This window comes from Cynara cardunculus (genome assembly GCF_001531365.2).
Source record: "Cynara cardunculus var. scolymus isolate 2C chromosome LG 1, CcrdV1, whole genome shotgun sequence".
NCBI classification, from domain to species: domain Eukaryota; kingdom Viridiplantae; phylum Streptophyta; class Magnoliopsida; order Asterales; family Asteraceae; genus Cynara; species Cynara cardunculus.
The window spans coordinates 8,279,763-8,293,564 of record NC_037528.1 but is presented as its reverse complement, the minus strand read 5'-3'; the positions used below and the strand labels follow the sequence as shown (position 1 = coordinate 8,293,564).

General features: G+C 33.6%; 1 protein-coding gene and 1 long non-coding RNA gene across 5 annotated transcripts; one reads left to right on the top strand and one right to left on the bottom strand.

The window, feature by feature from the left end:
• Positions 1 to 461: 461 nt before the first annotated feature.
• Positions 462 to 2,532, bottom strand: LOC112529014. Its single transcript, XR_003070901.1, has 3 exons — positions 2,349 to 2,532; positions 2,145 to 2,270; positions 462 to 697 (listed from the first exon to the last, which is right to left on the bottom strand). It is a non-coding gene; the product is annotated as an uncharacterized LOC112529014 (long non-coding RNA).
• A 3,009-nt stretch (positions 2,533 to 5,541) lies between these two features.
• Positions 5,542 to 12,726, top strand: LOC112521272 (phosphoglycerate kinase, cytosolic-like). Of its 4 annotated transcripts, XM_025130042.1 has the most exons (14): positions 5,549 to 5,712; positions 5,824 to 5,882; positions 7,374 to 7,415; positions 7,509 to 7,644; positions 8,199 to 8,542; positions 8,660 to 8,942; positions 9,127 to 9,194; positions 9,617 to 9,868; positions 10,671 to 10,746; positions 11,123 to 11,199; positions 11,288 to 11,337; positions 11,549 to 11,633; positions 12,172 to 12,270; positions 12,448 to 12,726. In XM_025130042.1, exons 1-14 carry the CDS (start codon positions 5,580 to 5,582, stop codon positions 12,649 to 12,651), a joined length of 1,908 nt encoding a protein of 635 aa, XP_024985810.1. In that variant the 5' UTR covers positions 5,549 to 5,579; the 3' UTR covers positions 12,652 to 12,726. The 4 variants fall into 4 exon arrangements, with proteins under 4 accessions (XP_024985801.1, XP_024985810.1, XP_024985827.1 ...); XM_025130033.1 differs by having other exon boundaries at positions 5,542 to 5,712; positions 7,374 to 7,644; XM_025130059.1 differs by lacking the exon at positions 7,374 to 7,415 and having other exon boundaries at positions 5,682 to 5,712; positions 7,465 to 7,644.
• Positions 12,727 to 13,802: the final 1,076 nt, after the last annotated feature.

Here is a 13,802-nt window from a genome sequence, read left to right as displayed (position 1 = left end):
AAATGAGTGTATGCACCTTTGATAACATCCAAAGGTCACCAATTGCCTATGTTATTGCTCTTGGTATTATCCAAAAGGTCACAAATGGTCTACATTAGTACTATGTTCGTCATGTTTTGGAAGGGTGTAATACCGACAAATTGTGACTGCAAGAAATCAACCCCGATAAACATGGTGGTCACAGTTGTTGTTTATGCCTTCCACATCCCCCAGGGTCTCAACCACCATGCCACAACCCTTGTGTTTTATGTTTGTCATGTTACTGGTGATTTAGGGTCCGTTTACTAAACGCTTACCCGATAACATGGCAAGGACCGAGAATCTTATTTAGTAAAAGCGATGGCAAAGACCGAGAGTCTTACCCGATGAAAAGGAAAAAGATACCAAAAATGTTCTAAGCTTCCGAGAGAGGGATTAATATCATATGTAAAGTCAATTTTGGCTATGAAAAATGAATCATGTGACCTCAAAAATCACAATCAACATCTAATTATAGAACGAATACAGTACAACTTAGTAAAACAACACAAGAATAAATAACTAACTGCGCATGTGTCAAAATGAAGTCATGTACCTTAAATAAGGCATACAAACTAGTCTCTCTGAAGGTCGGTGTTTCAGTCTAGTCCGGTATGAAATGAACATGGGAAAGCCTTTCCACGCTGATTGATTCATATCTGGGGTTATAGAGACCACCCTGCATTCCAACAAGTTCAATATTAATAGTTGGCTAGGTGCTTGTAAACAAAACTGTGAAACTGTCTGATGGAAAGTATACAAACAACCATGCATGCCAACAAGTTCAATATTGTTTTGATAATGCGAAAGCAGATTAGCATCAGCATGCTCCTTGTGGGGATCCACTCCATTGGGCCATCCATTATAAGACTGTTTTGGATAATAGTTAGCATGCAATTGGAGCCAGCATTACTGAAATCAGATAACTATTGATAACCAAATCAAACGTACTCAGTATATCCCACTCAAAAGTAGAGTCGGAAGAGAGTAGGATGCACACGGATTTTTCATCTAGCCCTAGGAGTAGAGAGACAAATCAAATAGCTATTGATATGTACTGCACAAGTAATGACAACTAGAATAATTTGCTACCACTGACCTTTGGAGATAATATTACAAGTAATTACTAAAACACTGCCACGGGGTAAAAATATAGTCAATTTCTAGAAACATGTGATGTAATATACATTTTCTTTCCTAATAATCACTTGGTCTCTTACTCTCTCCTCAAAGAAGACAAAAATTATGGCAGCTTTGGTGGTAACACCAGTAGTAGCCATGGATTCTCTTTGCCACCAGACCATCCCATTCCTAATGTTGGTATTAGAGCTAGCTACCAAATGAGAAGGGTGATGCCCCACTGTTGTTACAGACAGTGCAAAATGATCACCAATGGAAAGTTCAAAGTATGTGCAATCCCCCAACTAGAAGTGTATTGCACAGGCTCGTGTGTTCAGTTACCTCGTTCCTCCATCTTACTCTCCGATGTGGAATGAAGGAGTAGCACAATGATCAATTGTTGGAAATATAATATGACAAAGTGCAACTAATAAAGTTGGATGATTAGTTGTGCACATTTGACTAATGTTGTATGGTTGTACCCCAGGCAACAATACAACTTGTTGAAGGTTTTACTGAGGCTACTTTTGCTAAATTTCCATGCCATTTTCAGACTGCATAGAACCAATTACGAAAATAAGCAAAAATACATTGTATGGCTGAACGTAATGAGGCACTGTGTGATACAATTTGATGATGAATTTCGTGTCATATAGGTTTGGCCATAAAAACTAATCATGAACGCGAACAAAAATAAATTGAAGACATATTTGATTACATGATTGCTGCTCAAATACGAATTACTTGCATGAATATATCCAAAAACAAATGTAAATAGTGGTAAAATACGGTAGTGTTGAACCAATTTAAATTGAATTGAACACAACACCTCCCTAAACGATCTGAAAAATGCATCCATATGAAAACCAGTAGAAAAGTAAACACCAGTACGAGAAATAAACGTATCAATTCTCGTCTGAGTCGGGTAGGATGGAGGATAATATCCCTGGCACAATCAATCCAACACACAAACATAAAATCAATCCAGATAACAACTCAATAATCACCTGCACATTACACAAAACTCTAGATCCATAAATTTCGTGGAAACTTATACGTAAGTCGTCGGAGAGATATTACGTCAAAAGTCGGTGGAGAAAACTCATCCTCTGTGACATTCAGCGAAACCCTATCTGAAATTATAGAAGATTTAAGTTATAAATTTCGGTGTATACATTATACTAATGGCAATTGTAATGAGTGAGATTTACATCGAATAGCAGAGTAGACGCGTGAAAGAGGACGCGAATTCGGTCACCCCGATAACCCATTTTAGCCATCGCCAGCAATGGCGATTCTTCTGAACGAACGCTCTCTCCTTCGCTAAAAAGTGAAATTTGCAAGAAATAATAGGGTTAAATGCATCAAATAGCAATCTATTTTTATAAATAATTTGATAACTAAAATTTTAAAATATAATAAGCAGATAGGTGATATAAACCAAAACTGGAGTCACAAAATTTAAATGTATATCACCACAAACGATGTATTCATGCATTTACCCGAAAGAAAAATATCTATTAATTTTTTTTATTCAATATTTATTAAAAACTTACTTTTGATAGCTAACTTGTTTATCTTTTTTAACTTATGATGAATTATAAATATAACTTCAATAGCTTTCATTTTGAAAAAACTTCTTTCAAATATATTTTAGTCCTATGCATACCAAGGCTCCAAAATTGTAACTGAACCACACTGTGTTTACAATTCTAAGACTGCAGTTTCCTCTTTAAGAATTTAAAGCCGACCTGCCAAGAGAGCAAAGTAAAGTTTGCAAATCAAAATCAAAGGAAACAATTACAAACTAAAAAACCAACAAAAACTAAACTATGCAAACAACAATGTTTATTATATGTGCAAACTACATGAAGTACGTATAACAAATCAACAATATGTTACTGTGAAACAATAAGTTATAAATTGTTTCAATAACCGAAACAAAATAGATTATGAACGTTTGATGATGAACATATAGAATAGTCAAGGGCGGCGTGAAGCAGGGGGCAACAAGCGTCTTCTCCTTGCTTCATGATCGTTATTTCCAGCTCGAAATGGAATGTCGCTTAGAAAAATGAAACAGTTAAACGATAAGAGATCAGGAAAAAAAAAGGAATCAACTAGGTTGTTGGCGTTGTTTGATGATCATATAACGTATTCAAGCCACTTTTCTCTAATTAAATTAGCCACTAAATTGATGCATTGAGAGGCTTTAGTTTGGGCATATTGTTTATAGCACCGATGATGATTAAACCAAAGCTAATAACACAAAAAAAACTTGATGCCCTTTGGGCTTGTGCTGTCCTTTGCAGTCACACAAGTTGTACATGGCTAGGGCTGGGTCTGTCAATATTTTAATAGGTTGTCATCATAGCCAAGTCATTGAAGGATCCGTACTTCGTATACCTAGAAAAGGAAGCCTCCAATGAAATGGAAACCAATGCTTGACTAACATAATGATGGATTTACAAAGAAAATAAAAACAAGGTGTTTAGTTGGCTTTTGTAGAACCGTAAAATACTAACAATGAGAGATAGCTTGACTGATAAGACTTTAGATTTATTCAAGTTAATTTGTTTATCGTTCCAAACACCTTTAATTTTATATTGTAAAGTATTTGACAAGAACTCTTAAAAACCATTTATTATGCATGAAGTACTGTGTATTAATGCATATTACTTAAATTTTAAGATTACAAGTAAATTGTGCGTAAGTACAATTTATTAAAGCTTCATGTTTGAATTCGTATAACTAATTGCAGATAAACATAATCAAATACAAGATAAACATCTTATTTTGAATATAAAAAATCTAAAATATAATTAGGATACCCAATGAATTCTAAGAGAATCATCATCTTTATAAAATTTCATTGTTAAGTCAAAAATAAATTACTTCACTAAATCGTAAAAACATTATATTTCTCAAAACTACATAAATCATATTATATCAACAGAGACAAAAAATAAAAACGAAACATTAAAATGAAGATGTATCTCATTACATTGTGCAATTACTCTTCTAAATACATATAAACCCAATATATCCACTTATTAAATTAAGGGCAAAATGCACAAAATAGCAATCTACTTTCATAATTTTTTTTATTATAACATTGTACTTTCAGTTTTTCTTATTACAACAATGTACTTTCAAACTATTTTTTATTAAGACATTGTATTTTGAAAAATTTACTCATTATAGCATTGGGTAACCTTTTGATTTAAATTTACCCATTATACTAGGTTTTCATGACACCTCATTGTCCACATAGGCTGTCCACATGTACTATAGTGATGTGACTTTCTTACTACATCATTGTACTTTCAAAATTATTTTATTATAACATCTACTAGTTCTTATTAAACACTGTATTTTTACTTTTAATATTTAGATATTTTACATGTTATTTAATAAATATATTAAATGAATTAAAAAAATTCTAAATTATTCATTAATATACCAATATCAATAAAAACTAGTAAACACAACTTATCTCGCTAACATTTTTAAAAAATATGCATTTTTTGAAAAAAAGAAAATAACAATTGTTCATTTTTTACCAAAAAATATTATATTTTAAAGAATATATTATATTTGTTCAAAAACTTTTTACTTGACGTATGAATATATTAAATTAATTAGACTTTTTTGAATTATTTATTAATATAACAATATTAAAAAATTGTAGATAACAATTTATTTCGTTAATATTTTAAAGAGAACTTTAAAAGATATGTATTTATTTGAACAACATAAAATAGGAAAAATTACCTTTTTTACAAACAAAATATATCTCGAAAATAATGTTTCATATTTATTTATTAAATATTTTACTCCAAGAATATTTAATTTGAATGCAACTTAATAAGAAAAAGTAAAAAAAATTAATTTTTTTTAGATCATAACAATGAAAAATGAAAATCACTACTAATAATTTGAAATAGATTTTAATTTTAATTTTAGTTAAGTCATCAAAATGATGTGGCATCTACATCACCTCATTAAAGCCACACAAGCAAAAAAGTCAAAGAGTTAACCGGTTTAAAAGGTAACAAGTTACCCATTGCTATTATGGGTAGATTTTTTAAAGTACAATGCCTTAATAAAAAATAATTTGAAAATACATTGCTGTAATAAAGAAAAACAAAAATAAAATGCTATAATAAAAAAATTTATGAAAATAGGTTACTATTTCATGCATTTAACCCTTAAATTAACATCTAAGATACTTTAGGGAAGTTGATTCAATCTGTACAAAAATTACAATTGATTTGATTATATTTTAATTAAAATACAAAAAGAATATATTTTGACATATTTTCCGTTTTCTTCCTCGCTCTCTTGTTATCTTCCGCTTCTCCCGGTGTCCATATTTTCTTTCACTATTGACGAGCCACAGCCATAGCCACAAAGCTTAATTCGCAGAATTTTGGCAAAGTATGAGCCGAATTCTTGATATGCACCATTGTCGTCCGACTCCTTCATTGATGTTCTTCACATGTAAATCACAGGATTCTAGTGGCAATTATGTTAAATTGAAGAAGAAAGGAACCGTAACATCTTCAATACAAGGTTATACTTTCACATTCCGTCATCCCGAATTTTCAATTTCGTTTTCAATTTCATTGTATTTTTTGTAATTAAAACGTATTTTCTCATTATATTTTGAAAATCGAGTTTCAGCAAATAGTTCAGAGGTGGGGTTGGGTCATAGAACTGATAGAGGTTCACTTTCACATAAGGTAAATTCCATTTCATGCTGCTTAAAATGTTATTATTGCTCCTCTGTTGAAAGAGTTACAGTTTTACTTTTGATGTCAAGTGTAGGGTTTTCTTCAAATATGGGGTTTGTTGCTAATATAATACTACGGTTTCTTTTTCTTTTTGGTAACTGTGGTTTACGGGCCGTCGTACGACTAATCCCCAGGGGCGACCACGAATGGCCTGTGGTCCGAATCTCCATGTCCACGAGGCTTTGGGAGTGCCTATTAAACTCGAAGAAGATGAGATTTCTACTATCTCCCCTGAATATTAAACTGGTGTACAGACAACCCAAATGGTTGAAATGGTAGATTTTTCTCGAAAAGATTAAAGTTAGTAAGTTGAAAGTAAATCCTCTTGACATTAACGTCAAAGTTTACCCCTCTTCTTGGATGGAGAAAGCCAATAATTTGTAAGCAATAATATCGGGAAATTGATCAAACTAGCCATTTTGGATAGCATTCTTTCACTCTTTGGCCAACCTTTTCTTTGATTTGACCAAAATAGCCAAGATTTCATAAGTGCACATCTTGCAACTTGCGAAATATACTTTTTATGAATCAGATGTAATTCTGGTTTTTGGCTCGCGAAATCTCTACAGCTGCTTGCAAAATGTGGCCCACCAAAATCATATTTTATTCATAAAAAGTACATTTTACAACTTGCAGAAATCTTGGCTGTTTTCGTTCAAACATGAAAAAGTTGGTTAAAAAGTGAATTTGTTCGTCCAATATGTTAGTGCAAAATGGCTAGTTTGGTCAATTTCCCAATAATATCTTATCCAAAGCAAATGCAACAGTTTCCTTCATGGTTCTCAGGAATTCAGTGAAACCTTTCCCTTTTTGGCTAGTTTTTTGGCTCAACTTAAATCTTTGCCTTCTAATAGTTTTTATTGAATGTTGACAACATTTATTTTGGACTTTAGTGCACTGGATCCTCCTATACCTTTGACCGTTATTTTAGATATTTAACTAATGATATTTTATGGTTATCAACATTTCCAATCATTGTACTTGGCACTTCAACGGAAACCAGCCATCCTACATGCAAGAAAAAATGGAACGGAACCGCGGTGTATTGCTAGAAAGTTAATTTTGGATGATCTCTTAGTTGCTAATGTGGCAAAAAGATGTGCGAATGCCATTTCTTTGCTGCAAACGAACCAATCTCCTTGCAAAAATTAAAAAAGGTTCTACTTCACTAGAATGATTTTTCTTTCCCCTTGGGTGCCTATTTTGTAGCAGAAGAATATCAATCTTTTGCTCTGTGTTATGGTCATTCATTGATATATCGCAATTTGGCAGCCAAATGTATATGTTCCTGGATCTTGTCAACCCTAAGACTCGACTATTTGCACTGCTTTTTCTCACAATTTTTTGCTTTCATCTGGATCTAACCACTATAACAGCAAAAGTTCATACTTAATGACGGATTATTAGATGTGTTTTTCAACTCAAAATTGATCTTTTCAGGTCAAAGAAGATGATGTGAAGGCATTTGATGCACTTCCTCATGTGAGATATCTTAGTGAGTTTCAAAAGGATGAACTTATGGGAAAAGTAGTCATGGTCAGGTTCGATTCTAATGTCTTACTTGGAGAAAAGCAGGACCAACAGGCCAAAGTATTCATTAGCGCTCTTTCGACCATCAAGTACTTGCATGAAGCTGGTGCAAAGGTGATTCTAATGAGTAGTTGGTCTGTTAAAACCAATTCAAAGCTTCTTTCAGCAGAATCTGTTTCAGGTATGCCATAACTTCTAGGGGAGGGAATTAGCTAGATATATCTTGTCTTGCCGTTTTTCTTTGTATTTTGTAATATCTTTTGATGAACAACAAGCTAACATGTCTTTCATTTTGTCATTCCTATTCAAATACTCCTTTTAGGTCAAATAATTTCTAGCATTTCTGCTCCATGTCTTAATAAGTTACACATGTGGGTAGGTTTTATTCCAGATTCACACGTCAAAAGGTTTAGATGCTGTTTGTGAAGACCATTTAACTTTTTCAGTTTGTCTTACAAATAGAAGAATGAAAATGCGACTATGAGTCACATTTACATGATATAAGAATGAAAACAGGACCCACAAAATGAAGAACCATGTTGAATTGTGTAAATGAATAGCACCTTATTGGTTCATACACAAAATAAATTCGCATTTATAAACTTTTGGTAGTGCCAAAGGCTGTGTATTTATGCGCTAATGGATGCGGATGAAAACTTGGCTGTTGAAAATTGTGTATGACCTTCGTTTAGTTTTACAGAATGTCTAAAGAAGATAATTGTGTCTATGTTTCAGCATATCTGTCTTCCATTCTCAAACTAAGAGCTATACCGATGAAGTCTTTTCCTGGATATGAGCAGCCTACGATGGAAGACTCCCTGAAACCAAGTATTTATCTTCTAAAAAATCTTTCTCAATTCAAGGAGGATCTAGCAAATAATTCAAGATTTTCTGAAGAGTTATGCTCAGGGGTTGATATCTTTGTAAATGATGCATTTTTCCAGTCACATAAGGTTCTTGCCTCAACTGTTGGTGTGACATCTTTCTGTTATACCTCTGTTGCTGGTTTCCAGTTTGAGGAGGGTCTAATACAACTCGAGAAGGCATTTGTGACAAAAAGGAGTCCATATATTGCTATGGTACTCTTTTTAAACACTTGAGCCATCAAATTTGAATTTGATAATCTCTTTTTGGTGTCTTATAAGGTTAAAGAACCATAAGACTAGGGCTTTTCATATCGGACTCTTTCAGTGCAGGTTGGGGGAGGTAACCTTGTAGAAAAATCAGCTGCCGTGCACTATTTAGTTTCTAGCTGTGATGGGTTGGTGTTTGTTGGAAATATGTCATTTCAAATAATGCATGCTCTTGGATTACCAGTACCTAAAAAGTTGGTGGAGGTTGGAGCATTTAATGAAGCTATTAGGATAATACGAATTGCAAATTCTAGGAACATTCCCATCTTGTTTCCAAAAGATTTTTGGTGCCTAAATGATCATCTTAAGAAGCCGCAGCTCGTTCCTACTCATTGCCTTTTTGAAGGTAAGATTTTGACAGTTCATGTAATCTCGCTTCTGTATCATTTGTACTGAGAAGTTTTAAGTCAACCTCAATTTTTGACTAGTTAAGGATTTTTCTACTGGTTTTCTTGAGAACCCGTTATCATTTTGTTGCATATTTCACTCTAAAGGGTGTTTACTAATGTTGCAATGTTTAATTCTCTTAGGTTGGTCACCTGTTGGTCTTGGGCCAAATTCATTGGAAGAAATAACCGCCTTGCTTTCGAAGTCTAAGGTAATGCATTCAAATTCTGAAGTCTAGTGGATAAAAACTAATACTCCCTGTGTCCAATCAAAATTGCAACATTTGACTTGGGAGATAGTTCTAGGGAAGTGTTAAACTGTTTGGCAAATATCTAAAACACCCTTTCTTAAAGACGAAACAAAGAAACTTTATGGATCTAAATCACTACCAATTTATTTCTAATGGTGATAACAGACAAATTAGAAAATTTTGGCTTTAACTTTTTAAGAAAAGGGATTTTTTTAATTTTGTGGGATCGAGGGAGTAAATGACTAATGCACGCTTTATCCTTTTCTCTTTACCTCACAAACAGAAACACTTTTTGGTGTCCCAATATTTGCATAACTACTGTAGTTTGACTCCATATGCTATATCAATCTCTTCTAAATCTATTTACTTGCAATATATTGCAGAAAATTGTGTGGATCGGTCCAGTTAAGTTTGGCTTGTCAATTCAAGATAGTTATGGGACCTCAATATTGGCAAAACTATTTGGAAAACTAAGTCAAGGAAACTGTGATGTTACGGTTGTTGGTAATATGGCATGCAAAGCTTTAATGGAGGAAACATCGGTTTCATCAGGCTGCAACGTCATTGAAAATGCTTCGATTGTATGGGAGTTTCTTAAGGGAAGAAATCTTCCTGGGCTTATGGCCTTGGATAGAGTATGGTTTGCTTCTTGCTCCTCTAGTCGTTTAATCTCTCTCACATGCTTCATCATGCTTGGACTCATCATCTCATAAGTCTCATATGTCATTTCAAAGACTATTCGTCTAGATACTCCTTTTTTAGATCCTCATAGAAGTTCAGTTCCAAATATAGAGAGAGATACAATGACTTTGTCATCAAAATGGTTCTTTTCCAATCCTTTTCTCCCTTTATCGTTTGCAAGATTAAAGACTTTGTTATTGAGGCTTAGCGCACACACACACACACACATATACACACACGCACACATACCATTGTGATTAAAGACTTTGTTATTGAGGCTTAGCGCACACACACACACACACATATACACACACGCACACATACCATTGTGATTAAAGACTTTGTTATTGAAGCTACTTACAGATAGTAAGCTTCTGTTACATTTGTGATTTTGGAGGTCAATTACACATGTCAGAGTGATATTTGAGCCTGATTTATATCTTTGTACCAAACAATCACCAACAATTGTGCTGTCTTGTATGTGACGACATATAATATATATATACACACACACACCCCTTTGTGATTTTGTGATTAAAGACTTTGTTATTGAAGCTACTTACAGATAATAAGCTTCTGTTATATATGTGGATTTGGAGGTCGATTACACATGTCAGAGTGATATTTGAGCCTGATATATATCTTTGTACCAAACAATCACTAACAATTGTGCTGTCTTGCATGTGACGACATATAATATATATATATATATATATCCTTACTGACCATAATGTTTGATTGTGTTATTGAGTGCAGGGATACCCGTATAGCATTGATTGGCATGCAATTTTTGATGATCCAGCTCGACCTTTGCTAGTTGATATTGGAAGCGGTATTGGCTTTTCTGTTGACCTCCTACCAATTTGCTTGATACTTAAATGTTTTCATTTCCATATCTGCAAGTTAAGATATTTAAGGAAGTCAGTTGCAGTTTGGTTGTAACGGAATTAAGTAATTTTTTTAAACCATCGTACTTGGCTTTTTGTTGCATGCAAACCATCTTTCTTGCTAAAATGCAAAGAAAAGACTCTCCTTTGCAAGAATGGTTGTTTTTTTATTTGCATCTTCGTTTACCAAATAATCACTCATTCTTAAAAAATGTAGTGTTCTTTTTGCATTTCTGAAAGAATCAAGGTTTTCTTGCAACAAAAGAGTCAAATATGATGGTTAAAAGTTTCAATCACTCTATTCGAAATTAAGGATCGCAGGTAATGGATTGTTTCTCTTCGGAATGGTGAGAAAGATGAAGGACATGAATTTTCTTGGACTGGAGATGAACGGGAAGGTTTTCTCCTTTTTGTTGTTGAATTTTCTACTACTTTCATCTTCCAAGTGCTGAATGGTTTGCTTTTCTGTGTCTTGAAACTTTGCAGCTCGTAAAGCGTTGCCTGGAAACTGTTCGTCAATCGGGCTTAAAGAACGGGTACAAGTTCTATTTACATCTTATAATTAATGAAATTTAATGCATTTAAGATAACTTCATTATGTTCAGGATGGTCATTAGATTCCTTCTATATTTAAAGTGGACTATCTTTCTTGAGATGAATGGTGTATTTGTGTTGCTGCTTTAGATAATTAAATATTATGTTCATTTGGTTTGACGGTTGCCCGTGTTTTGAATAACCAACTTCCAGATACTTCATTGAAACAAATGCAACGTCAACATTTCGCTCAATTGTTTCGGGTTATCCTGGTGAACTAGTTCTTGCATCAATACAGGTAATTTCTATTACACTTCTAGTGTGAAGTTTCTTAACATAAATGGCTTCAACAAATTTGACAAGTGTGTTCATTAGTTGAGGATTTGAATTATGTGATTGATGGATGCATGTCAAATTGTTGAGTTGTTTGTACAGAAAAAGCTTTATCCTGTCTAGAAAATGGTATGTATATATGTGTGTATATATATATTCATACACACCTACAGATACACACAACAGATGCACACATACAAACACACATGCACACACTTGTATGTGTGTGTGTATATATATATATATTTGTATGTATGTGTGTGGGTGTATATATTACATGTCTGCATCTGTATCCATTAGGCTGTCCATATGTGTATCGAAGTATATACATATGAATCTATATACCTATGTATGCATGATATTTCCATATATGTATCCCTACACAACCATATACACACATACATACTAATGTATATTTATGCACACACACACAATGTAAGATCTATTTGTTTTTCCTTGTGGTCACTTTTGAGGAACTGAAGTAAAGATCTATTTGTATGCAGTGTCCAAACCCCGACTTTAATAGACCAGAACATAGGTGGAAAATGGTGCAGCGTTCGCTCATTGAAGCCATTAGGGATCTGCTTTCCCTGGATGGGAAGGTAATGTTTCATTAACAAATGATGTTATATGGGACTAAAACATCCTTTTTAGTTTCGGTACAAAATCTGCTTAATTTGTAGCTACATGGGTTTTCTTCTTTTTAAGTTTTCTGGTAATACATGAAAGATGAACTTCTGGTCTTATAAGTTGATTTGTGTGTTCTTGAAAACCACCAGGTGTTTCTTCAATCTGATATAGAAGCTGTTGCATTGAGGATGAAACAACAATTTCTGAAATACGGCAATGGGAAGTTCACCATCGATCACCAAGAAGAATGGTTAAAAGAAAACCCATTTGGAGTTGAGTCCGATTGGGAACAACACGTTCTGCATCGTGGGCTTCCAATGTACAGATTGATGCTCTCCAAATCATTAAGATAACAACGATTCATGCGATACATTTGCATGTTTCTGTAAAACAATCAAATTTACGGTGATTCCAGTTATTCAGATTCCAACACTATGCAGCTTAAAAAAAGATTTGGAGCTTCGAGGAGAGATCCTGAGAATGAAGAGAGTATTGACAACATAATGTGAACGAAGAGTAGAAAATGGAGTTCAGAATCGATAGAAGTATCGAGGTTCATCAAATGCATATACTCACTAGAGCCCAGTCGTGTTACAAATATAAACCAAGTCAAACAAACTCAGGGAATCACTTACAGGGTTGGGTCCGGAAAGGATAAAATGTATACTGACATTACTTTTATTCTAAAGAATATGTTGGGGTAGATGAATAATAGGGTGGTTTTCTGAAATCACAATTGCTTGAGTTCTTGCTTGGATCGTGTATATCACTTTCCGAATTAGATATTTCGATCCTATAGCCTTGAGTTGCACGAAATTTTGAATATAGGATAATCCAAGAAGGAACAATCTAATTTCTTAGGCACAAAAATTAGATTATGTTACTGTTGTTTTTAATATATCAATCCTCAGATTCGAGAGCCAAAAACGAGGGTAATTTCATAAATTGGATAAGACCAAACAGTTATGGAAGGTTAACAACAGTTAAGAACCAAAAACATTCATTAGGAACTAACCATGTGTCAAGAACCAAACAAATCAGTTGCCCTTTGGACTCCGCAAGGGGCACAACCCTCTTGACCCTAGCCTTTTGGTCATATCGGGATCAATCTAGTCTTACACAAGTGTGCATTTCGCACCTCCTAACTAAATGAAACCGGTGACGCTAAAATCACCAATAGAATAAAGAAGTTGTTTCCGTAAAGACACTAATAAATATATTGAATTATTGATATCTAAATCTTTTGTTCTGATTTCTATATAAACTTGATACCATCAAACTCATTATCTAATAATATTTAAGGTTGTGTTTGGTTGAAGTATGTTACAATGTTATATAACATATTACTAAGTAGGTATTAATCTTTGAACCAATTTATCTATATACATTGTTTCAATTAACGACAAGTTATTATCATTATTTTTTTTTATTAGGATCACATCTAAATCGCTGTCATAGTTATCATTTACGATATAAACCATACATAACAAAAAAAAAAAAAAAA